Here is a 27,842-nt window from a genome sequence, read left to right on the forward strand (position 1 = left end):
TGGAGCGAGGTGGGGGGCTTTCAACCTGTCGCTATTTTACCTTAAACACAGAGCAACCTGAAGAGAGAAGTTCATAACATCCCAAAGGAAAAGTAGAGGTGGTCACAGCTGATGTGATGAAGGCAGGTACATTCCCAGAGAAACGGGGGGGGGGTCATGAGGGGTGATGGGGTAAATGCTTTAGGCTCCACAGATTCACAAAAGTCAAAAGTCCAGAATCAAATTCAGTCCAAAGTTCCTCCAGTGTGTTTATCATCCATTTTAACTTTAACCACAGCCTGTTGACTGTTCCAGATGTGCACAGTTCCAGATGTGCTCACCATAAGTCATGTGTAAATGTAACCTGTTCAGACTGGTTTAGTTTTACTGGGAGGACATGGACCCACTATCTGTACCGACCGACTGTGTCTGTGTTAACTGTGAAATAATCTGTCGCCATAGTGACGCCAAGTCAAGCTGCAGATGACGGTTCAGAAGACATTGAAACATCTATTGATGTGCTACATTTAAGTCCAGCTGCAGTTCACAGCAGAGGAGAGTCAGTCTGTTTAAAAGATATTTTCATTAGAGTGATGTCATTATTCAGCTCAACCAATCAGGAGGAGCACAGAGACGTTTTCTTTAACATGTGATCCACTGATTTCAATGTTGAGAGAGAAACAATTTGAATCTCATTTAAAATTGACACATCATCTTCAATTCAGTGTTCTGGACTGTGGTTAGAACTGATATAATCCTGAGTCACATGACCACTGCTTTCTTAGCCAATGACAATCAAGCTTTTAATCAAGTGGCATGCAAGGCAACAGACATCACGGGCTAGCAGGTAGACCTGGACCACAGACTGAAACTCCTAAACTGATGGAGAGAACTGGATCTGGTTAAACTAGTTGAAAAGCTGCTTTAAACATTCACTTTAACAGCTTCACCATGTTTTAGCCATGAAGACGGGAAAACCTCCTCATTGCTTCTGTTAGTTTGACTCATGTGATCTCAGCGCACAGAGAACCTGTAGATCATCAAGAACGTCCACTGCACTCTTCAGAAGTCAGTGTTCTCCAGGAGAACCTTCACTTCTCCAGCCTCTGATGTTCCTGACAGTCTGAGAACCAGCCTGCAGAGACCTGAGACCTGATGATGACCTGGTGATGAAGAGTCCAACCCAGTGTCACGTCTTTGGAAGCTGAAGATGTAAAATACGTTTCATTTCCTGCAGGTAGCAGGTTTATAACAAGCAGGGTGTGTAGTGAAGCTACAGTAACAGAGAAGGGTCAAACTTAAATACAGATTCAGCACCATTCAACTGTCAAAACAAGCTACTGTACAAATGAACCTGAAACATCAAAATAAGAAAAGTCTGATCAAAAGTGTAAACATGACGAAACAGTTTGTACTACGGGGAGAACAGCACAGCCAACATGTACTGAAGCTCTGTCCTCTACTGACCGAGTCTGCTTCAGTGTGACCACACCACGGATCATACAGTGCGGCAGGCTGGCAAGACAATTGCGCATTTTTTGACTAAAGCATTAACGTTTCAGCATATAATCTACATACCCCATGGAGACAATTTATATCTGACCTCTGGTGACCTTGAGAGTTCATTGACCTCAGCATTCCATTTTTCAAGTCTATCATATTTGGGTATAACAGGAGAGAGGAGCTCAGAGAATTCATCAATAAAACCATTAAGCGTAGGAGGTCTGTATAAAAGTACACGAGGCAGAGGGAGTAGACCAGTAATTGAAAAACTTAAAACTTCAAAGAAAATAAAAGAACCAAAAGACATAATGTGGCGAGCTATACATTAGCAACCACTGTAATCAGAAGCTAGCATGCTAGTTTTCTCTGGACCACACTCATTACACCAGGTGGCTCTCAGTACACATTCATGACATGATGGTCCTCTCTTGGAAACACCCCACAGTCCGAAAGGAATTCAGCTCCGGTCTCAGTTTGCACAAAACAAGCAGCACGTTCTCGGCCATGACAGCTGGCAGATTGATGTATACTGCCTTATGTTTGTGAAAAAAGTGAATTTTTTTTTTATTTGACAGCCTGAAGTTGGGGTCACCCTCTGCCCTGTCCCAGAGGTCAAATCTAAAATGCCTCCGCGTCTGAAAATAAACTTCATGGTTTATAGAAACACTGGAGAAAGTTTCATGCTTAAGTGAATGTAAAATGAACAATACCATCCATTTACAAGCTCATCTGCTGCACTAATACACTTCAGCAGGAACAGAGAAGATACAGCTGTATGTGTTGATGAAAAACTACAGTGAGCTGTTGTATGCCAGTGACCTCCTTCACATCAGTGTAATAATCCTGATGGTGTAATTAATCTCTCTCCTCTCACTGATGATGAAACAGTGAATCATCATTTATTACATTTAAAACAATATTAAAATGTCTTATTAAACTTTATGGTGAAAGTCTCCTGCAGCAACATTTATTCTATTACTATGAAATGAATTTTGTTTCTCACGACTTTAATGGTTTGATCCCGAATCAGCTGATCTTAAATGTTGTTTAATTTAAATTCTCAGATAGACTGTTTCACTTACTGTTTGCTCCTAATTCAAGTACTCAGAAAAAAGCTGACCTCTTCCTGTTGTGTTGATGAATTCAGTGTCATGTCTAATTCATCAGTACAACAACAGCCATGTCTCCAGTTCTTCTCTGCTGTTGTTTCTGTCATTGACTCAATTTTCACATTAAGAGCCCCCCAGTGGCTCAGAGGGAATAATCCTCTCTTCTATAGACTTTCATTGTGAAACAGGAGAGTCACTGACAGTATCTGGTAAAAACAACAGAAGAAGAACCCAGAGATGTATCTGTGTTGAGAGAGGTGATATCTCCAGTCACCTGCCTCCAAGTCCACAGTCACCTGGTAGACTGAAGTATTTATCAGTCTGGCCGATTTAGACAACAATGTGTTAACAGGGTCCACTGACTCAATGTGTGGGCACACTGGTTGGACGAGGGTCTGTGGTGTGGAGGGGGATCAGTTTGATGGTTTGAAGGCTATTGCATGTTGACTGGGGCTGCAGAGAGAACAAATCTGAAACACAACAAAAAAAAAGACACTCATTCACACATTCCCTGGTGTGGAGAGAGGTGATGCAGGTGAAACAGCAGCATGTCAGGAGAAGTCAGGGAGAGATGGTCAGGTTGTCTTCATGGTCACTGTCAGGTTCAGCTCATCAAATAAGGTTTCTACTTCTTCTAATTAAACAATAACCTAGTGCTCATCACACCACACCATCATAGACTGAAAAGAACCTTATGTGTTGAGTGTCCAAACATTAACCGGGAAGAACTACGAGGATTCTGGGAGCCAAAGATTGACCAGGTGTAGACTAAAGATTCATCAGGTGTAGACTGAAGATTCATCAGGTGTAGACTGAAGATTCATCGGGTGTAGACTGAAGATTCATCAGGTGTAGACTGAAGATTCATCAGGTGTAGACTGAAGATTCATCGGGTGTAGACTGAAGATTCATCAGGTGTAGACTGAAGATTCATCGGGTGTAGACTGAAGATTCATTAGGTGTAGACTGAAGATTCAGCAGGTGTAGACTGAAGATTCATTAAGTGTAGACTGAAGATTCAGCAGGTGTAGACTGAAGATTCAGTAGGTGTAGACTGAAGATTCATTAGGTGTAGACTGAAGATTCATTAAGTGTAGACTGAAGATTCATTAAGTGTAGACTGAAGATTCATCAGGTGTAGACTGAAGATTCATCAGGTGTAGACTGAAGATTCATTAGGTGTAGACTGAAGATTCATTAGGTGTAGACTGAAGATTCATTAGGTGTAGACTGAAGATTCACCAGGTGAAGACTGAAGATTCATTAGGTGTAGACTGAAGATTCATTAGGTGTAGACTGAAGATTCACCAGGTGTAGACTTAAGATTCAGCAGGTGTAGACTGAAGATTCACCAGGTGTAGACTGAAGATTCACCAGGTGTAGACTGAAGACTGACCAGGTGTAGACTGAAGATTCACCAGGTGAAGACTGAAGATTGACCAGGTGTAGACTGAAGATTGACCAGGTGTAGACTGAAGATTCATCAGGTGAAGACTGAAGATTGAGAAGGTGTAGACTGAAGATTCACCAGGTGTAGACTGAAGATTCACCAGGTGTAGACTGAAGATTCACCAGGTGTAGACTGAAGATTCACCAGGTGTAGACTGAAGATTCACCAGGTGTAGACTGAAGATTCACCAGGTGTAGACTGAAGATTGACCAGGTGTAGACTGAAGATTCATTAGGTGTAGACTGAAGATTCACCAGATGTAGACTTTAGATTCAGCAGGTGTAGACTGAAGATTGACCAGGTGTAGACTGAAGATTGTCCAAGTGTAGACTGAAGATTGACCAGGTGTAAACTGAAGATTGACCAGGTGTAGACTGAAGATTGACCAGGTGTAGACTGAAGATTGACCAGGTGTAGACTGAAGATTCACCAGGTGTAGACAGAAGATTCACCAGGTGCAGACGGAAGATTCACCAGGTGTAGACTGAAGATTCACCAGGAGTAGACTTCCTTTCACTAACTATAACTCCAGCCAAAGTCAGAAGCTCTGAGTGAATATTTTGAAGTTGTCACTTGAAGACGAGGCTGAGCAACAGTACGATCCCACCAAAAACTCACTGTGGTCCATCAGCTGTGGGCAGAGGGTTGGAGGACTGATGGGGTCTGATGGGGAGTGACAGCAGGAAGTTTAAAGGGAGTGAGGTCAGGGCTCGGTCTTGTTAGATGTAAACAGGCTGCTCCTGGGCCGTCAACAGGCGGTACATGGCTGCAGGCATTGTCTTCATGTGAATCTGAGACAGTGACAAACACAACAAACCGTTTCATTGTTATTCACATCATTCATATTCTAAATCATTTGAAGATCAAGTGTCAAAGGTTCAGTTAATGTTACCAACAGCACAGGTCTGATACTCTGACAGAAATTATAAAACTGATCAATGTCACTGTAATCTGGTCATTATCCATTAAAGGATAAAGATGGAGATATTTCATATTTTGATTATAGTCAACAGTTAGTTAGTCTGTCATTACTGAGCCCACTGGCTCCTACTGAAGATGTTTCTAAACACCTGACAAATACATAGATTCATCGTAGTCTCTCTGGAGGTTAGCAGCAGGTCAGTGAGCTAATCAGAAGAGAGGCTCAGAGGCTGAGAGCCAATCAGAAGAGAGGCTCAGAGTCAATGAAAATAGAAAACAAAGTTAAAGAAAGTCCTGACGGCTGGTTTTACGGCTCAGTTTCTAAATACAGGCTGTGTGCATTTCTCTGTGGACTGAGCGCTTTGATACTTTCACAGTATTAATATAGAACATAGACCTGCTTTATAATCAAACAACACATGGACATCTACCTTTATACTGTATGGACCTTTAAGAGAAAGCAACTGTAATTTATTAAAAAGAAAAACTGGAGACTGGTTTTTAATCAAATGCAATGCAATGTCTGATGATTAGCCCTGCAGGTTTGTAGACATCAGTCTCAGTACTGGCCTGGGTTGCTACACTAGGAGATCCATTTTTAAGGCTGCAGTGTTGAGCTGCTCTCACTGGGTGCAGAGGTATGCTCCTTCAGGTGTCATGTAGCTGCTGTTGCTGTTTATAACCAGAAAACAGCTCAGAGCGACGTCCTCGCTGCAGAGCCAATCAGGAGAGGTCTGATGTTTCCTCTGCTCAGCAGCTGAGCTGTGTCAGTCACAGCGAACAGCTCCAGTGACCATGAGGTCACAGAGAGCAGACACTCATGTGTTCCCTCCAGTAGTCAGTGACTCACACCGGCCCGTGACGTCTGTGTTCACTCACCTCTCCCACAGCGTTGGACAGGATGTGAACTATTTTCTCATGGGGTGTGGCCACCACGCTCTGGCTGTTGATCTCAATGATGCGGTGACCCACTCTGACCCCCCCACGCTCTGCGATGCCCCCACGCATAAGGCTACAGATCTGTTGAGAGACAGATCAGTTCTTTAATGACAAATCAAACACTTCAACTATCATAAAACATAGAAACAGAACCATGGTGTCACCCACAATGCCATTCTGGACACTGAAGCCCAGCTGGTAGCGGAGGTCTGGCCGTCTGATGAGAACTGTGGTGACCGGGGGACATCTGACAATGTTCAGCTTGATCCGGGACTGGTTCTTCAGACCCTACATAAAGGAAAGCACATGGTGAGATATGGGGTCAGGATCTTCACCCTGAACTGGTTTTCCTCACAGCTGGAAAACGGACGTGTCTGTTTATTGTCATTTTCGATGGATGGTTCTGTCGCCTCATCAAGGAGCCCGAGTGGGGAATAAGCCCAGATGATGGGAGACAAGAAACAGGTGGAGCAGGTGGAGTAAGGAAAAAAATATGGGGACATCTTGTGGTCAGAAGGAGAATGAAAGGTTTGAAAAGGAGAACACGGAGAAGGTGAGGAAGAGGTAGGAGATATGGGTGGCAGGGACAGAGGGCAGATAATGACAGTCAAGCTGGAGTCGAAAAGTGAAATGACCTGAAACATCTGAACAGCAGCCATGATAAGAGCTGAGGAAAGGAGCTTCAGTGCTTCCTATCTTATCTCCTTAGCATAGGAAAATGCTGTCCCACAATTCCTTGCTGCAGCTGCAGTCATTGTAGTGCCACCATAGCAGACCCAGGTAAATGTAGAAATAACAGAGCACCTGACACAATCCAAAACCTCTGGAAATCCTTGTCTGATGTCTGAGCTCCAAATCCGTTAATATAAATTTATTATAGATCCAGTTAGGAGTCACCATGAAGAACAAGCATTGTGAATTACTCTGACTTAGTTCTTTATTTTTATTCAATTATTATTTTAATGGCTCAACCTTCTGTACTTGCATATTTCTTTCATGATATCTTATTTCAAAATTTCAACCCTGATTGTTTTTTTGTGGTTATGAAAGGAACATGTGTTATAAATAAAGTTGGTTTAAAAAACAATCCTAGTGTAAGAGCAGATGGATTATTTTCCTAAGTCCTAATGAACTCTCCTTCACACCTTTTGACCTCATGACGTTTCCCATCGATGAGAAGTGGTTAGAAAGGAGATTACTTTGACACAGCCTCTGTTCATTTCTGTATTGATTATTGATCCTGATTTAATGCTGAGGGTGTTCAGCGGTCATACACAGGTGGCTGCAGCAGCTCTATTCTCTCAGTCATTTCCTGTCTGGATCTCTGCTCTGTTCATTCAATAATGCCAAAAATATATTTTTTTTATGTTGTTTGTAACTTTAGTCAATAAAGTTTTAAAATAAAGTTTAGTTGTGATTTGTAGAAACACACCTGAAGCTGGAGGTTCAGGTACCAGCTTTGAACCCTGGGTCTGTGCTACCTGTGCGCTTCCATCATCAGTGTCTTCATTTACATTACCTAACCCAAACCCATCAGTATTTTCAGTTACATCACCTGTTATTACGATAACATCATGTACTTACCTTGATGATGCTCTGGCAGGTGGACAGCGGCAGTCCCACCAGACTGGTCCCATTGATTGACATGATCTGGTCTCCTATGTTCAGTCTGCCGGACCTCTCAGCCGGCCCGGCGTGCATCATGTTGGCGATGATAACAGTGGGCAGGATGGAGCCCCACCCACTCTCCACAATGACCACGCCTAGAATCTCCCCCTTACCTTTCTCTATGAACACCTGAGGCAGCCACAAGCAAACAGAGACAACAGCAGAGTAACATCGCTGTGCTCACTCTGTATATAACAACAATAACAATGATGATGAAAAAACATATTCAACTAGACAGTGAAATTTCTGGAGAAATTGTGGTAGGATTGCTGGATCCTGTTGAAACTGTTGAAATGTGTTTAAATCCATGTCTTGTATTTAGTGTGGGAACAGTCTGTAGGAGGACTTTGACAGAAATGTCGGTCAAATGTTTGATGAACATCACAGAATTCAGATGAGTCTCGAATCAGCTGATTTTAAATAGCTGTTGATATCCTTCAGCTGCGTGTAACTGATTGACCTGATTGAGATTTTTGCTCGGTGGACATCTCGTACTCCTGCCATTTAATAAAAAATGGTACTTCATATCAGAAGAATTTTTACAGTTAGTGCCACTAAACCTTCCTGAATATGTCTGTGTGGTTTTGGTATCCCCACAGTCAAAAATGTGGAAACAGGAGCAAGTTAAGGAAAAGGGTTTTTCAGTTTTTCTCTGAAAATCCACTTCTGAATTTGTATTGCAGTCTATGGGACAGTTGGATGGTAATCCCATCACTCAGAGGCTCCTAGTTCAAATTATGTGAGTCTTGTGCTTTGGTAGTCACATTGTCTGAAAGAAACTACATTGTGGGAAAAAATGATAAATGAAGAGTGAAATTTGTGGCCGTGAGGACAAGTTAAACAGAAAATTTTCAGACCAGTTTAAGAGCGTCTCCCCACTCTAGCTGTGATGTTAAGTTATGTCTTTGGGCATTTTTGCCTTTAATGTGATAGAGACAGTGAGAGAGAGACAGGAAGATTGGGCAGAGAGAGAGGGCATGACATGCAGCAAAGGGCAATGGGTCGGATAACACATGGCCGCTGCAGTTAAGACTAGATAGATAGATAGATAGATAGATAGATAGATAGATAGATAGATACTTAATTTATCCCCTAGGGGAAATTTCATGACGAAGCCTATGTGGTACACACTCTACCAGGTGAGCCATCGGGGCGCCCCAGAAAAACCATAAAACTTAAACTGTGATAAATCAAAAACTGTACAAGATATCAAAAAGCTGAATATAGGTTAAATAGCTTTAAGTCTCGGGACCCATTTAAAGTTTAAATGAAGTCTGTAGCTAAAATTATGCTGAAGAAGCTGAGTTTCAAAGTTTCAAGAGAAAGTTTTCAAGGATTTAAACATTCCCTCCATTAATCTTAATAGGAAAAAAAATCCTGACAAAAAAAAAGGGAGCAGAAGAATAAAGAAAACCTTTTTTGACCTGAGAACAATATTGTCAGCAAGCCCACCAAAAATATTAAACCAGTGTGAAACTGTGAGAATAAAACATCCACTTACATCCTTGCAGTTCTCAGACTTGGAGAAGTGGATGAGGTCATCATTGTACATGTCCTGAGTATTAAGCAGGTCACTGTACTCCTTCTGGCTCAGGTCCTCAGGGTTGATGCCATTGGCCCGTAGGAACTCTTGGTAGGCAACGCTGAAGGCCTGACCGATGGACTGAGCAATCAGCTGGGCCTGGAGGACACCATGGACAGAGTGTTAATGACCCTTCTTTATGGTGTTGTTAAAGAACCGTGGTCATGGCTGATTAACATCATGATCATGTCATCATCATACATCATGTAACTGTGACTCACATCTTCAGACTCAAACACATGGCAGATCATCTTGTACTGCCGCTTGCTGTCTTGACCTGGGTCTGAGGCCTCCACGTTCTCCTGGGAGTCGGGTCGAGGCATCCTGCGCCGCGCCATCAGAACCACGATGTTACCGATGTCAGCAATGTAGGAGATGGTCCTCAGAGGGTGGTCCATCATAGTGTCCTGCTCAGAGAAACATTCAGTCATCATATCATCTAAATCTGAGGAGAGAAGCTAAGTTACCAAACACTGCAAACTTTATTCAACCCAGACAATATGAACAGCTCATTAAAAGCTGATTGCGCTCTAAAAGATCACATCCATGTCAAAAACTGGAGAATCAAAATGGAGAGTTGGTTGGCAACAGGAAGAATTAAAAGGAAAGAGAGTTAAGAGACAGATGTTGAATCGACAAGTGACCTCTCCCCCGTCACACAAGAAAGAAAAAGTTGACGCGTCCTTTTGAGTTACGTGATGAGATGTGGGTGTTTTTACTGGCGCATGGCTTCAGTGATTTTGAGTGGTTGGCTACATTGGGTTACCTGGACAATATTTTCAGCCACGTAAGGGGCCCTCGCAGCCCTGAGCGCAAAAGAGCAAGACAGTCTTGTGGATCTCTCCTGCGACACCGCATTAAAACTGTTTGTCTCCCAGAAGTCCCTGACAAACTTCTGGTTTCATGTTGCTTCTGAGTATCCCGATGTGTCCGACTTGAGATTTGAGATTACTAATGCCTTTCCCAACAACATACCTCTGTGAGACAGGATTTTTCTGCACTTGTGGCATAGAAATAAACTGAATATTGAGCCAGATCTTCCACTGAGACTGTCATCTATTGTGCCAGACATCAAGCATTTGATGGCCACTATGCAACTTCGGCTGTCTCATAGGTGAGTCAACATATTGTTGAACTACTGTTGAACCGATCCACTGCAGCTCTATAATTATCAATAAGTACTAGTGCAATGCTTTAATTATGTTTTGTTGCAATTGTTGCTTTATTTATTTAAATATTTTTCTTCTGGTTATGCCTACAGGCTGAATTTACAGTATGATCACATTGAATTTGTGTCTGTTTGTAGACTTATCGATTTGATATAAAACATGTCATTTTTGAATGAGTGTGAATCAGCTGTGGATACGTGTCGGGGATGAAAGCCCCTGTATGAGCCAGCAGTGGATGTTTCATTTGGCACAAAAACATACTGTCTTTCTATGCGGGGAGTGGAAAGGAAATCCACTGGAAATGGACTGTTGTTTTGAAAAACCATGCAGTCTTCATATTGTTGGCAGTTTTATAAAAAGCCACAAGTAAGAGTGCAATGTTTTCATTTTGTTTCTTTGCAATAATGGCTGTTGCTTGTATTGAAATTCGGTCTGGCTTTGCCCCTGCTGAATTTACAGCATATGTAGACCTACATTGGTTTAATGTGTGTTTAGAAGCCTATCAATTCGTAATAATTTATTCGTTAATTAGCCCTTTGCAGACAGCCCGTTTAATGTAGTCCTGATGGACAGCTCCTTGAAAAGTCTGTAACACTGAAAGTGTTGCAACGTGATTCAGATGCTGTGTTAGGGACTGTGGGGCTTCCGACATGTTTCCCCTGCTTTCCACAGCATGTTTGCCCGTTATTATTACAATAAAAAGTGCTCTGAGAAGACATTATTTGGCCTCCTATTGTTATGGAGTTGGATGTGGGCCAGCAACATTTTTGACATTTTCAAGTGGGCCGTGACTTGGAAAAGGTTGGGAAACCCTGCTGAAATGTTTAAACTGGTGGATGAGGTGATAAGAAAAGGTATGTGTGTGTGTGTGTGTGTAGGTGTGTGTGTGTCTGTGTGTGTGTGTGAGTACCTGGGAGTCAGCATTGAGCACTTTGATTCTCTGGGTGGAGATGAAGAGATCCACCTCTGTCATGGGTTGAGGTTCACCCTCAGGGGCCTACACACGAGCACGCACACGCACCCATGCACACACACACACAAACAAACACACACACACACACACACACACACACACACACACACACACACACACACACACACACACACACACACACACACAGACACAGACACACACACACAGGCACACAGCACACAAAGTCACATATTATATTACACAGAGATTCATAAACACAAGACAGACATTAAAAAACCAAATGTTAGTGAGCAGATGTTAGAGGTCAGTAACTGTCTCATTACAACCAGAAAACACACTGACAGAAAACTGTTCATTCATTCATTCACCTCTCTGCTCCTTCAGTGACCTGCCAGTGATCTGAGATCACATCTAATAACTCTGGTAGGTTCACCAGTAGATTATTGCAAAAGGAAATCCTATGGTTTTTTGGTTTGAAACAAAAAAACAACAACAAATAGCCTTAATGTACACTAATCTGAAACTTACAGCCCATCAATGAACATCAACCCTACTGTTACTGTGAGCACACAGATGTTGACACTGTGTGTTTAAGTTCTGACATGTCACCAAGACTTGAAGTCGTGAAAACAGAATAATCTAATGTGAAATATATATATACAGTATATATATATATATATGGTTTGTGGAGAATGGACTCAATAAAACAAAAACAATGGTGTAGTACTTATTTGTAGTACTTGTTTTCCTTGGGTCTAATAATTATTAGTTCAGTTTCAGTGGTTTCAACTTCAGTAGAAAATACCTGCCCAAACTGAACCAATACACACCCCACATAACACCACATATATAGACATTAAGAATTCAGCTGCTGCTGTCATTGAGCATCACACATGGTAGATGGCAGTGTTTATACACACACACACACACACACACACACTGATACCAAAATCAGTAGAGGTTATACAGTGAACAGCAGTGCATGTTTTAGTGGTTCAGTCAGTACTGTTACGATGTCACATGACGGTTAACGGGACAGTTCAACATTTTGAAAATGAACGTCTCATCCCAGAGAAATATGACAACATCAGTTTACAAATCCATTATCTTAGTACAAAGACTGGGACCACAGCACTTTTCAGTTATTCATTTTTTAAACCATGTAGCCATTCATAACCTGAATCCAGCTGTAGGCTCTGGGCCTGGGTTCCCTGAGGGGGAACCATAGTGATGAATTAAAACCGTTAACATACATTAATCACTGAGAACACATAATATTTTATAAGATAACTATAAAAGCTAATCATAGGTCAGTATGTAACATCAGTAAAATCAGTTACATGTCATGTTAGTAGAAGTAAAACAAATGGCTCTCGTGATGGCCCCTCTGGTCCAGACTGGAAGATCTCAACAAGGTCAGGATGGATTAACATGAAGTCTGATACAGACATTCATGGTTCCCAGAGGATGAACCCTATTGGCACTGATGAAACTCTTCATCACGCACTGGTTCACATTCACATCCCCACAGACCTCAGCTGTACTTTCTGTTTAACAGCATGTTAGCATGCTAACACATCATATGAAGATGGTAAACAATCACAACTTAAATATGTTATTGTTGTCACTGTGAGCAAGATAGCATGCTAACATTAGCATTTAGACTAAAATGCTATCGTTCCAGAGCTGCTAGCATGGCAGTAGACCTGTCTGTACCACACATACACACACACACACATGATCTGATGTGTATTTTGTCATCTTGCTCTGGAGAGGTTAACAAACAAGAGGATGTAGGTGATCACTGCAGAGTCAGCACCCGAATGAGAAGCAGACTGAAGACAACCACAAACCAGTAAGACCTCAGTGCCAGAGAGAGATGAGCCATTTCCTGCATCCAGCAAACTGGTTTCCTCCCATCACAAGCACTTCACCAGTCTGACAAAGACCAGAGATCAGCAGGAACAAAAATAAAAAAACAGAGACCAGAGACCAAACAATGAACATCAGCTGGTCGCAGGAAACATTTCATCAGAACAACAGAACACTGAAGAACAGGACAGTGATACACAGACACACAGAGACAGACACAGACACAGACACAGAGCCAAGCAGAGGGAAGAGGCAGTGGGCGATGAGACGAATATGTGGTACTGCACCTTCTTCCTGTTCTGGGCTAATTTCTGGGCCGTCTGCAGGCATGGAATAAAGCAGATAGGAGAGTAATGGGTTAGAGAACAGGAGAGACTGGATCATGGGGGTGGGTGGGGGTGGGGGGGTGTTCAGAGTGTGGCAGTTAATACCCTTGATCTGTACTGCCACTGTACAGTGACTATTTGTTTGGTTGTGTTTATGTGTCATGAACTATATAGGCTACTGAACCTGGGCCTGATCCTCCTGGGACTGGCTCTGAAAGTGGTTCTAGGACTAAAAAACCAGTGTGACCTCAGAGGAGCACTTTGACTGATGAAGCTTCCTTCACTGACTGTCAGCAGACGACAGTATGATTCCACCGTTCAGAGTGTACAGCAGAGATTCTGATGATGTTGTAGTTTTCTGACAGTTGTGCTGAAACACTGACCCACAGGTCAAAGTCAAAATTCAGAAAACAGAAACACATTTTTGGGTCTAAGCTTCACGTGTCGAGGCAAACAACACAAACAACACACCAAGTTATCCATGTTATACATGCAAAATAACTTATGCTAAAGGCTGAATAAAGATCTTTTTGAATTTTACCTGGTCTAATAGTCCAAACCACAGCTGTTAAGAAATCAACTGCATCTCGTCATAACTTCTACTTGATAGCTGTGAGGGTTATAAAACAGTAATGTCAACCTTCTGCTGAAAGTCTAGGTCCTGTCCAGAGCTAGGACAAGTTTTGGTCCTGGTTCAGCTTTCAGCTAGCACCTGGAGCCAGACCCATTCCAGACTTCACATTACCTCAGGTGTGTGCTGAAGTATCCAGGCTTCTTCCCTCCATCCTCTTCTGACGACCAGACATCATTTAATTCAAATGTTATTTCTGGAAATATTTTGACCTTTGCACAGTTTGTTACAATCTAACATAGATTAATGTAACTCTAATTAATGGTCAATAGAACACCTGTAAAGTGGAGTGATACATGTAGTTAAAAGTTCCAGTGCTGTTATACTCTATATCAGCACTTATGGAATGCCTCTCGTCCAATCAAAATACTTGGTCAGAACTAACTGTTGTATTATCAGTTACTAATCAATAACCTTGACATGTGTACTCATATGTAACTGTATGTAATTATATGTAATTGTATGTAACTGTGTGCAATTGTATGTAACTGTATGTAACTGTTTGTAACTGTATGTAATTACATGTAATTGTATGTAACTGTATGTAATTGTATGTAATTGTATGTAACTGTATGTAATTGCATGTAACTGTATGTAATTATATGTAATTGTAAGTACCTGTACGTAATTGTATGTAACTGTATCTAATTGTATGTAAACTGTATGTAATTGTATGTAACTGTATGTAATTGTATGTAATTATATGCAATTGTATGCAACTGTATGTAATTATATGTAATTGTATGTTATTGTATGTAACTGTATGTAATTGTATATAACTATATGTAATTATATGTAACAGTATGTAATTGTATGTAATTATATGTAATTGTATGTAACTGTATGTAATTGTATGTAACTGTATGCAATTATATGTAATTGTCTGTAACTGTATCTAACTGTATGTAATTATGTCATTGTGTGTCATTGCATGTAATTGAATGTAACTCTATGTAATTATATGTAATTGTCTGTAACTGTATGTAATTATATCTAATTGTATGTAACTGTATATAATTGTATGTAACTGTATGCAATTATATGTAATTGTATGTAATTATATCTAATTGTATGTAAATGTATATAATTGTATGTAACTGTATGCAATTATATGTAACTGTATGTAACTGTATGTAATTATATGTCATTGTATGTAATTGTATGTAACTGTGTGTAATTGTATGTTACTATATGTAATTGTATGTAATTATTTGTAATTGTACGTAACTGTATGCAATTATTTGTAATTGTATGTGACTGTATGCAATTATATGTAATTGTATGTCATTGTATGTAATTGTATGTAACTGTATGTAATTGTATGTAACTATATGTAATTGTATGTAACTGTATGTAATTGTATGTAACTATATGTAATTGTATGTAATTATTTGTAATTGTACGTAACTGTATGCAATTATTTGTAATTGTATGTGACTGTATGCAATTATATGTAATTGTATGTCATTGTATGTAATTGTATGTAACTGTATGTAATTGTATGTAACTATATGTAATTGTATGTAATTATATGTAATTGTACGTAACTATATGCAATTATTTGTAATTGTATGTGACTGTATGTAATTATATGTCATTGTATGTAATGGTATGTAACTGTATGTAATTGTATGTAACTGTATGTAATTGTATGTAATTATATGTAATTGTATGTAACTGTATGTAACTGTATGTAATTGTATGTAATCATATGTTATTGTATGTAATTATATGTAATTGTATGTAATCATATGTTACTGTATGTAATTATATGTAATTGTATGTAATTGTCTGTAACTGTATGTAATTGTATGTAACTGTATACAATTATATGTAACTGTATGTAATTATATGCAATTGTATGTAATTGTATGTAATTATATGTAATTGTATGTAACTGTATGTAATTATATGTAATTGTATGTAACTGTATGTAATTGTATGTAATTGTATGTAACTGTATGTAATTATATGTAATTGTATGTAACTGTATGTAATTGTATGTAATTGTATGTAACCGTATGTAATTATATGTAATTGTATGTAATTGTATGTAATTGTATGTAACTGTATGTAATTATATGTAATTGTACGTAACTGTATGCAATTGTATGTAATTATATGTAATTGTACGTAACTGTATGTAATTGTATGTAACTGTATGTAATTGTATGTAACTGTATGTAAATATATGCAATTGGATGTAATTGTATGTAATTATATGTAATTGTATGTAATTATATGTCATTGTATGTAATTGTATGTAACTGTATGTAATTGCACGTAACTGTATGTAATTATATGTAATTATATGTAATTGTATGTGACTGTATGTAATTATATGTAATTGTATGTAATTATATGTAATTGTATGTAACTGTATGTAATTGTATGTAATTGTATGTAATTATATGTAATTGTATGTAACTGTATGTAATTGTATGTAATTGTATGTAATTATATGTAATTGTATGTAACTGTATGTAATTATATGTAATTGTATGTAATTGTATGTAATTGTATGTAATTATATGTAATTGTATGTAACTGTATGTAATTATATGTAATTGTATGTAATTGTATGTAATTGTATGTAATTATATGTAATTGTATGTAATTGTATGTAATTATATGTAATTGTATGTAACTGTATGTAATTGTATGTAACTATATCTAATTGTATGTAATTATATGTAACTGTATGTAACTGTATGTAATTGCATGTAATTGTATGTACTGTATGTAATTGCACGTAACTGTATGTAATTATATGCAATTGTAAGTACCTGTATGTGACTGTATGTAATTATATGTAATTGTATGTCATTGTATGTAATTGTATGTAATTATATGTAATTGTATGTGACTGTATGTAATTGTATGTAACTGTATGTAATTATATGTAATTGTATGTAATTGTATGTAATTGTATGTAATTATATGTAATTGTACGTAACTGTATGTAATTGTATGTAATTGTATGTAATTGTACGTAACCGTATGTAACCGTATGTAATTGTATGTAACTGTATGTAATTATATGCAATTGTATGTAATTGTATGTAATTATATGTAACTGTATGTAATTATATGCAATTGTATGTAATTGTATGTAATTATATGTAATTGTATGTAACTGTATGTAATTATATGTAATTGTATGTAATTGTATGTAATTGTATGTAATTATATGTAATTGTATGTAACTGTATGTAATTATATGTAATTGTATGTAATTGTATGTAATTGTATGTAACTATATGTAATTGTATGTAATTGTATGTAATTGTATGTAACTGTATGTAATTATATGTAATTGTATGTAACTGTATGTAATTGTATGTAATTGTATGTAACTGTATGTAATTATATGTAATTGTATGTAACTGTATGTAATTGTATGTAATTGTATGTAATTGTATGTAATTGTATGTAACTGTATGTAATTATATGTAATTGTATGTAATTGTATGTAATTGTATGTAATTATATGTAATTGTATGTAACTGTATGTAATTGTATGTAATTATATGTAATTGTATGTAACTGTATGTAATTGTATGTAATTGTATGTAATTGTATGTAATTGTATGTAATTGTATGTAATTATATGTAATTATATGCAATTGTATGTAATTGTATGTAATTATATGTAATTATATGCAATTGTATGTAATTGTATGTAACTGTATGTAATTATATGTAATTGTCTGTAACTGTATGTAATTATATGTAGTTGTCTGTAACTGTATATAATTGCATGAAATTATATGTAATTGTATGTAATTGTATGTAATTATATGTAATTGTATGTGACTGTATGTAATTATATGTCATTGTATGTCATTGTATGTCATTGTATGTAATTATATGTAATTGTCTGTAACTGTATATAATTGTATGAAATTATATGTAATTGTATGTAATTGTATGTAATTATATGTAATTGTATGTGACTGTATGTAATTATATGTAATTGTATGTAACTGTATGTAATTATATGTAATTATATGTAATTTTATGTAATTGTATGTAATTATATGCAATTGTCTGTAACTGTATGTAATTGTATGTAATTATATGCAATTGTCTGTAACTGTATGTAATTGTATGTAATTATATGTAATTATATGTAATTGTATGTAACTGTATGTAATTATATGTAATTATATGTAATTGTATGTAACTGTATGTAATTATATGTAATTATATGTAATTGTATGTAACTGTATGTAATTATATGTAATTATATGTAATTGTATGTAACTGTATGTAATTATATGTAATTATATGTAATTGTATGTAACTGTATGTAATTATATGTAATTATATGTAATTGTATGTGACTGTATGTAATTATATGTCATTGTATGTCATTGTATGTAATTGTATGTAACTATGTAATTATATGTAATTATGTGTAATTGTATGTAACTGTATGTAATTGTATGTAATTGTATGTAACTGTATGTTATTGTATGTAATTATATGTTACTGTATGTAACTGTATGTAATTGTACGTAACTGTATATAACTGTATGTAATTGTATGTAACTGTATGTAATTATATGCAATTGTATTTAATTGTATGTAACTGTATGTAATTGAATGTATTATGTAAATGTAACTGTTATAGAAAAAATGTGAGACTGTGAACAAGTTCTATTGATTCCAATTACCACAACCTCTTACCATAATAAGAGTCCTGAAGTCAGTACACATCAGAGGAACATGCAAATATTTAAATACTGTTCCTGTATGTTGTGAAAAGTCCAGGCTAACATACAAATTAACTGCTTTTTAATTTGCATAGGATGAACTTGATGTTTTGGAGTCTGATCTGATACTTTTAGTTTCTGCTGTTCCCAAAGTCCTTGTTAGTTTAAACACTTTACCTACTGTGACAAAATAATCTGATACACAGAGATTGATACACCTGTTCTCCAACCTGTAATGTCTAATTAAAATGATCATTTAAATATACTTCTATAAAAATCCATCCTGCCCCCTGCTCACATGGGGCTGTTCTGGGGTGACCCTGGATGTGGCTTCATCACCACAGTATTCTCCCCCAGATTCAAATTCAGATTTCACATTCACATATAGACACAGGTTCAGAATTCAGATTTCACATTAAGATTTAGACACAGATTCAGATTCGGATTTAGACACAGATTCAGATTCAGATTCAGATTCAGACTCAGATTCAGGCTCAGATTTCAGATCCAGATTCAAATGTGATGATGTTGCCTCAGATAAGTTGTCTGTCAGTCATAGGTTAGGCGACATGAGCAGCAGCATACAGAGAAGCAGCTCCTCACCAGCTGCAGAGTGTGTTTCCTCTGGACAGCTGTGATAGACTGCACCAGTTCCTCTTGTCCAGTAAACAGTTTAAGTCTCCGCTCACCAGCTGTGCTCTCACACTGCACCAGCACTGAGCTCTGGTTTTCAGCACAGAATGATTAAGTTTTAATGTGAACAGCTCTCAGTGTTGTGGTTGTAGTTTGGCTTAGTGCAGAGAAAGAGATGGCACAGTGTGTGTGGAGAGCGTAGTGTGTCCTCTGGACGTCCGTGCAGGAGCTTGTTATGACTCATAGTTAAATTTAATTGTTAATGATCATCTAGCAGTCATTTGAGACATCATCAGTGTTTTCGGCTCCCAGGCTCTGTAGTTTCTACACTTGTCTTTACTAATGATGACGGTGTAGGAGCTTGGAAGGAAGTGAGACACACAGTCAGCTCAGGACAGACTCACTATTGTACAATGTCTGGTTTCCTACAGACATGTCACTTAGAACTGAGGCCAAACACTGTACTACTGAACAAAGTGTATATCGACAGAGAGAGATACAGCTGGTTGTCTGTGTGTGTCTGTGTATATCTGTATGTGTGTGTGTTAGTGTGTGTGTGTGTGTGTGTGTGTGTGTGTGTGTGTGTGTGTGTGTGTGTGTGTGTGGGGTCACCTTGATGCGGCTGACGGCCTCCTGAGCCTGCATCATGCGGATGTTCTTGGATGGGGTTTTATCTGACAGCAGCTGGGTGGAGCCCAGGTAGTTGGCTGCAAAGATGATCCCATCGATCAGGTCCTCTGGGTCACACGGGCCTGGGACTGGGAGGAGGAGAGAGGGTCAGTCTCTGTGTCACACCATGTCTCCTCCCACTTTGGGATTCACAGAGTCATCGACCACAGGTTTTATTAATGATATTTCATACTGTACCGTATATACTATACAATTGTAATACTGCTTAAATACTGACTGTCTTACAATATTGTGCTGTGTTTTAATAAAAAAATAACAATGGTCATGTTGCAGTTGAATGTTGGTCCTTTCATAAAATTGTTATCGAGTTATCAAGATCTGCAGTTTTATTATAAGTCTTTAATGTCTTTAAGTCTTTAATGTTGATGAAATCAGGAAACCTGGACTATATATTATAGTCGTTATGGACGATATATTTTATTCCCCCGTGTCGGTGACAGCCAGATCCAGAGGCATATTGTTTTCTGGTTGTCCATCACATTCTTGTGGACACGATATCTCAGTAAAGTCTTGACGGACCTTCTTCAAATTTGGCACAAACATTCACTAGGACTCAAGGATGAACTGATTAGATTTTGGTGGTCAAAAGGTCAAAGGTCAAGGTTGTGGTGACCTCACGTTCTTGTGAATACAATGTATCAGGAACACCCAGAGGGTATTTCCTCACTTCTGTCACACTGTGACCTCACAAAACACATTTTTGGCCATAACTCAAAAATTCATTCACTAATTATGACACAATTTAACTCAAATGTCTACAAGGATAAAATTAAGTGATGACATTTTATATCCAAAAGGTCAAAGGTCAACTTCACTGTGACATCATAATGTTCTGCAAAAACACCTGTGGCCATTATTCAATGCTGTCGCTCAGAAAGGAGAGACCATATTTCCTACAACTTGGCTGATTGGAGGAGGCTCCCAACTGTGTTGATGAGCAGCCATTTTATTACCAGAAATCATCTGTCCCTTCACCTCCCCCAGTCTAATCCCCCTCAGTCTGAGAACCTCTGCACCAGAGGATGGAGCACTCACCTTCTACATATGTGGGGAAGGAGGCGAGGCTTCTCCTGGACTGAGAACAGAGAGAGAGGAGAACATCAGACATCAACATGTCGTACAGACACAGTGAAGATCTACTGCACAGTGAACACACCTCTTTACTGGATGGAGAGGACTCAAAGCTGTCGTCCTGCAGCAGGTGTCTGTTGGAGGACTCTGCTCCTGGAGGAGAGGGCGAGCCTGAACCAGGAGACTGCAGGGACAGAACAGGAACCACTTTTAAACCCATGGTACCAAATGAGTGAAGCAACTGGAACTTTGTTTTTCCTGTAGCATCCAGATAAAGCTCAGTTAAGCCTGTTGGGTTTCTTCAGTGTGAATGCGAAATTAAACTGTCATTAAAACCTGATGTGAGAGTCTGGGAGTCACTGCTCTATTTCAGGAGACTCTGAGGCTGAGACAGCAGCTCTCTGAACATGCCCTGATCTGAGGCCTGTACAGTCCACATACGACACTTGAAAAAACTGATCTGAACTCAGCACAAAGGTCATTAAAGGTGATTAAAGGTTAATTGTGCATCAGACTCTGTGAAGGCGTGAAAGACCTCAGAGCCTCTTTAAAGTCAACATCGGGGGTGTTGAATGGACACATCACAGCATTACATGTCATCCCTGTGAGGGAGAGGGCAGCTCTCTCTCAGAACACAGAAGCATCCTGCAGGCTCATACACTTGGCTGGGACCGTACTTTGTTTTTTAATATTTCTTTTATGACTTTCACACCATTTAAAAGGCTGGTTTAAACAGCATATTCTGCCTCTGGTGGAATCTGGTTCTGGTTTTTATTTTTGTCCAGGTTTGACATTTCTGCCTCCAACTTTGTGAAGAGAACTGAAAACCCACATTACAAGACAAGACAATGTGCTCATGAAAACCTGGACACGTAAAAATAAATCTATCTCCATGGACAGGTATTGGATCCAGAGTGTGTGTGAGATTAGGGAGCAGTTTCATTCGGCTCACAGATTAGTCTAATGTTAGTCTGACTGTTTCACAAAAATAAAGACTTATTTTAAGCCAAAAAACATTAGACACCTTACCCCCAGGCTAACGCAGCGCCAAGACCAATGCTACTACGGTAACAATCATTGACACTTGTGCTAACCAGTAGCACCAAACAACAAAAAATAGGAAAACATGGCTCATAATTTGTGGTTGGCTAACTTTGTTATGTACCAAATCAGATTTTTCTTTTTATTGTTAACCTCTTCAAGTAAAACATTCTTGTAACTGTTGAAATCTTCCAAAAGACAAACATTTTCTGCTAGTCTTGATTTACCCAGAAGTCATTGTACCACAGTCCACCTTAAGATAGTCATGACCTAAACTGCTATGTGCAACGCATAGCATGAAGCATGAAGTCTGACTCTTTGTTATATCTAAGACATTCAAAGTCACTTTGTGAAACCAGCCCCAGGATCTTGTTTAAACACTGACACCAGCAACACAAACAGAGCAGCAGACACTGGAAATAATGAAGGAGAAAAAAGTCCCTAGACCACAAACACTTGTCATTATGATGGGTGAACGGTTTTTGACATTTTGAATTGAATCAGGTCTTTAAGGGCCTGTTGAAATTTTGCCTGAGGAAATGATCTCAATAAACAGATTAATGTCAAAGAGGTAATTAGCCTGACACTGGTTTCTCATCTCATAACAATCTATCTGCAGACAACAAATAGCACCATGTGTTTGGTTCTAACTCCAAGGAAAACAGAGACTGAAGCTGTTTTTAATTAAACTCAGTTGAGTTGTTGAGTTTTTCAGCAGCTGTTAAACTGATCCAGTTAAACTGAAATAAACATCCTTCACTGTCCATTTATTCATGAAGCTTCACAAACAGAACTGTGCGACAGTTTTAGGCTCTAAAGTTAAAGTCAGGACATTTTTAGAACCAGGAACAGTTTTTATTCATAAATGAACTTCATCCAAAGTTCAGCAAAAAGAGAAACCCGAAACAGACCAGTATTTACTGTGACCCCCATTTGCCTTTAAACACACAGTCTGTAACTTCTGCCTCTAGGGGTCATTCAAAACAATAACAAAAGACAGCGTTGGGTGATGTTGTGAAGTAGTGTGGGATCATGGGAGCTGAGTCTTCACCACCATTACCGTAAAATCCACTTGGTTTGGACTTTTTCAGTGTCAGTGGTTCAGGAGGTTTTTTACCTGGAGCTGAATTATCTAATCAAACACAACTCTGTCCACACCAGTACATCTTTCCCAGAATGCGGGAATAAATTAGCTCCATAAAATGGTTCTTTATAAAAACAAAAATCTAGCACTTTCACGTTTAAAGTCAGTGATACACCGACACAGTTCAGTGGACACAGGGCGTCTCCAGCAGCTGGGGGCTGAGCTGTCTAATATTTACTCAACTTTCTTCTGGGAGCCTGGGAGCAGTGAGCTGAGGCTGGAGACAGGAGCAGACACATCCACATTATAATCTGTAAACTAATCATTAAACATTAATGCAGATTATGAATGTTACACTGATGAATTTACAGTAAAGTGATGTCATCTGACATTTCCTCAGGTCCGGTGGATGAATTCTGAAAATACTGATACATACTAACTAACTAACTAAACTAAGTGTTGTTTACAAAAACAACCAATTTCACATTTTAACATGCATGTCATTAATCACATGCCCAGTGTTTGGAGGTACTTAAACTATATTTGAAAGTTGTTAATAATCTATCGACCTTATACATCGTGGCACATGTCTCCTAACAGCACCAAGTCCTGACTTAGTCTGTTCCCAGACATATCTACTTATTTTCACTTAATGATTCTGTAATTAGCCCCAAACGACTTAGACTTAAAGTTAAAATAGCTCCACCAGTTACAATATTAAAATGCAACTGTACATGTAATGTATCTGTAAAAAATAATGTACTAGTTTATTATACATAATCCATAATGCAGAAATTATAAAAACTTTTAATTTTGATACTTCTGCTAAAAATCCAAACATGGTGATAAAACATTAGACACCACCATCACCCTCTGTTTCTGATATGAACCCATAAAACACATCATTTGGCCAATGTCACCACTCTCCACATATCAAACCACCACTACAGATATGAATCACCAACACACCAGTATAAAAACCACTCTGTCCACACCTCATCTGTCTCCTGCTGCTCAGTCTGTGGTCTCTGCTTGGCTTGTTCCTCCTCAAGCTTCTCCACCTGATACATCCAGAAGTTTTCCATGATGAACCTCAACCAACCAGAGCCCAGGTGAACTGGTGTCCAGAGCACAGGTGAACTGGTGTCCAGAGCACAGTCGTGTGGTCAAATACACCAGGAGACTGAGAGTCCACTGCTCAGGTGATACTGAGGTATCAGGATTCACCATGGAAGCAACAGGTTGTCTACCTGTCTGTCTACCTGTCTTTGCATCTGTCTGTCTGATCTCTACCCATAAATAGGAAGGCTGAAGCCCAGGTGTTATTAAATCCTCTCAGGTACATTCTGATCACTGTGATGTCAGCAGGAAACCAGAGCCTGTCTTTCTGTTATTGGATCCTCACTGAATTATTAAACCTGTCTTACATTCACCTTTCTCTGTCTCACCCTCACTGAATAAATCATTGAGAAGAGGGAGTGACAACAGGGGAGGGGGTTCTATTCAGGCCGAGGACGATGTTTGGAGGAGTGGACAGGACTGTTCAGTTTAATGGTTTGTGATCTCCTCACCACCCACACCATCTTTGACAGACTGTGATCCCACACCTCTCTCATCAACGTGTGTCTCATCCAAACACACATAAATGTGGTTTTAGGAAGACTTTCATTCTGGAACTGTGGCCCACTGCTTCTGCTTCTGTATGTTAAGCTAAGCTACCCACATCCCGACTCCTGCTCTGTAGGCCACTGAACACACACACTCATCTCAATCGTGTCAGAGAGGAGTGTGTGTGTTTGGGTACATGGGGTGACTTCATATGTTTAATATTTTAAACAGCAGCTCATTGTCGTAAACCAGCCTCCTTCTCTTTCTGTAGGATTTACAGAAACACAGGATCATACTATGTATGTCTATTGCCCTTGTGGTGAATACATTGTTAGCATTAGCATGGATAGTGGCCAAGAGCCAACTGAAAAATGCTAAAAAATTAAGCCAACACTGAAGTGTCAAAAACTGCTGTTCCTTTAATGAGACAGGCTCCAACAGTGAGTCAATCCCCATCGACTCTCATGTTAAAATGTTCAACTTTACATCAGAAATGATTACAGTCTGGAACAAAAACCGGTTTTGGTCTCTATAGCTAATTTCCTCTTTCATGATAACTGTACAGCAGGTTAATTTTGATATAAGTCACCTGTTTACATTTTATCAAGGCTTAAAGTTATGAATAATTGAGGGCCCTTAAGTGACAGTTAGCTAACTGCTCTGTGTCTAGCAGCTAGCTGTCTGCTCGGCGACACCTCAGCTAATTCAGTCGATTAATGTGACCTCTGTGTTTGTGTCTTCTCTGACTTCTCAGCTTTGGAAAACAGCAGCTTTAAATAGTGGTGTGGATGAGTTGGTGAAGTCCTGATGAACAATTTAACTCTGTGTCATCACCTGTGTTGTAGAGGCAATGCACGATACAGGTGCTGTCACTGATGGGTATTTACATATTCTGTCAGTCGACTGTGTGATCATAAAATACACTGCATGGCCAAAGATACGTATGTGAACACCAGAAAACTACTCCATGTCAGCCCCTGAGGTCTGCCCCACAGTCCAGTTCATCCCAAAGGTTGAGATCAGGACCATTTTCAGGACTATTGTGTAAATATGACAGCATGCTGGAGCATTAAGAGTTCCCTCCACTGGAACAACAGTAAGGGGTCTGGCCTACACCAGAACAGCCGCCTCAGAGAGTAAAGAGACTCAAAGGTGTCTAACCACTGTGACACAACCAGAGGTCAGGGAGAGAAAACAGACCTGACCCTAGAAGGTCAGCAAAGTATACTAAGACATTCATATATAAACAGCAGACTAACACAACAGAGATATTATCCAATACAGCTTGATCAATAATATCCAGAAATGCTGTACTTACGTCACCCCCCAATGATGGCTGAAGGTCACATTCGGCAGTGGGGCTCAGGTCCTGCCTCATCACCCAGATAGGCTCCTTGGGCTCATCAGGTGTGTAAGGGGATCTCACCGTTCTGGTCTTAACCTCCTCTATGGCCTCCTTGATGTCCTTGATGGCCAGACTTATGGCGTCCCTCTTCTCCTGACTGTTCCTCACTGCTACAGGCTCCTCTGAAGGACTCACTGCCTGTTTTCGGGCTGGCTTCCCTCGGTTGGCAGCTTTGTGGTTTTTATCGGAGTTGGCCTGGGACTCTGGTTGGGGTTTTTCTTCTTCCTGTGTTAGCTCATTTTCTTCATCAATAGTGTCTTCTGCACAATGATGAAGACTCTGAGAGCTCAGGCTTTCTTTGACCTCAGCCACAATGCTGTCAATGTCTTCCTCCTGCTCACAGCTGTCTGCACGGGGGTATGGGGCAAACTCTGCCTCCTTCTCTGGGCTGTCTGACTCGCCATCTGAGCGCTCATCATAATGGCGCAGGCGGGAGCCCACCGCCTCCTGCTGATGGTAGTTGCCACCTCCGGCCCGGCTCTCCAGCAGCCGAAAGCCGGCCCTCCTCTGTTGGAGAGACTCTGGCTCCCCAGCCCCCTCCGCAGCAGATGAAACTGACGTTGGAGCGTCACAGATCTCCTCGTAAACATGCTCAGACAGTGAGTAAATGTCATATGGCTCAGAATAGGCTTCATCCACAAGTCCAGTATCTAAACTCTCCAAGCTCTGACCGACCAAGACGTCAGCCCTCCCCCCGGAGTGGCTGAGGGGCTGGGTGTAGACGTAGTTGGAGTAGCCAGCGTTTAGTATCCCCTCTGCTTCATCCTCTCTCTGAGGGTTCTGGATATCAGGCAGGGGTGGGGTCTGAGGAGGATAGTTGGATAGATGTGGATGGAGATGTTGCTGTTCAGCCTCGGCACTCTCAGAGTACCCCTCCGCCTCTGGCCGTAGCTGAACTCCGTAGTTCCCCGCCTCATCCTCTGCCTCTGGCTGCCCCTCAGGCTCCAGAGACATCATGACCAGGCCATCGTCCCCCTCGGCTCGGTCAGTGTGGGTGTGGAAGCCGCTCTCGGTGCTGGCAGAGCGGGCCAGCACTGAGTCGTCCCTCTCTCGTTCATCCTCCTGGGTCATCTCTGCGTGGTGTTGCTTTTCCTGTTGTTGTGCTAAGTGCTGTGCTCTCTCTGCCTCCCTCTGCTGCCTCTGTCTGTGCCTCTGCTGCTGGGCTCGGATCCGGGCCTCGCTGTCCCCCTGTCTGCGATAACGTGTCACTGCGGGTCGAGGAATGGGTTGGGGTTGTTGGGGCTGTGGGGACTGAGCTCCATACTGCAGCTCCATGTCTTGCTCCTCCTGTGGCCTACGCTGTTGTGTCGCCCTGGCTCTGCCGCCAGCGCTTCCTCCAGCCGGGGCTTCACAGCGTCTGTACGGGTTTTCCTGGTTGCTGTGGTTACGGGACCGGCTGTTGTGGTTGTTGTGGCGATGGTGAGGAGGGGCGTCGGTTTCCTCCATCACTTCCTGGCCGAGCTCCATCTCCTGGGGGTTCATGGCTGTCTGGTTCTGGTTGGTTCAGTG

The 27,842-nt window shown here is 39.8% G+C and overlaps 1 protein-coding gene across 1 annotated transcript; it reads right to left on the reverse strand.

The window, feature by feature from the left end:
• Nucleotides 1-4,760: 4,760 nt before the first annotated feature.
• apba1 (amyloid beta precursor protein binding family A member 1) lies at nucleotides 4,761-27,842 on the reverse strand. Its single transcript, XM_022757412.1, has 12 exons — nucleotides 26,247-27,842; nucleotides 21,281-21,379; nucleotides 21,160-21,199; nucleotides 20,047-20,192; nucleotides 13,414-13,446; nucleotides 11,231-11,317; nucleotides 9,373-9,558; nucleotides 9,071-9,250; nucleotides 7,486-7,698; nucleotides 6,070-6,189; nucleotides 5,842-5,982; nucleotides 4,761-4,832 (listed from the first exon to the last, which is right to left on the reverse strand). The coding sequence occupies exons 1-12, from the start codon at nucleotides 27,813-27,815 to the stop codon at nucleotides 4,761-4,763; spliced, it is 2,886 nt and encodes a 961-aa protein (XP_022613133.1). The 5' UTR covers nucleotides 27,816-27,842.

The sequence above is a fragment of the Seriola dumerili genome, unplaced genomic scaffold (assembly GCF_002260705.1).
Source record: "Seriola dumerili isolate Sdu_G_001 unplaced genomic scaffold, Sdu_1.0 BDQW01000017.1, whole genome shotgun sequence".
Taxonomy (NCBI): domain Eukaryota; kingdom Metazoa; phylum Chordata; class Actinopteri; order Carangiformes; family Carangidae; genus Seriola; species Seriola dumerili.

What these genes read in the sequence shown, in the direction of transcription:
- apba1 (XM_022757412.1), bottom strand. Translation starts at nt 27,815, where the DNA reads ATGAACCCCCAGGAGATGGAGCTCGGCCAGGAAGTGATGGAGGAAACC. An exon ending in AGGCCGTCAGCCGCATCAAG is followed by an intron (nt 13,447 to 20,046) that starts GTGACCCCACAC and finishes CCATGCCTGCAG; the next exon opens with ACGGCCCAGAAATTAGCCCA. An exon ending in AGTCTGAGAACTGCAAGGAT is followed by an intron (nt 7,699 to 9,070) that starts GTAAGTGGATGT and finishes TGGCTGCCTCAG; the next exon opens with GTGTTCATAGAGAAAGGTAA.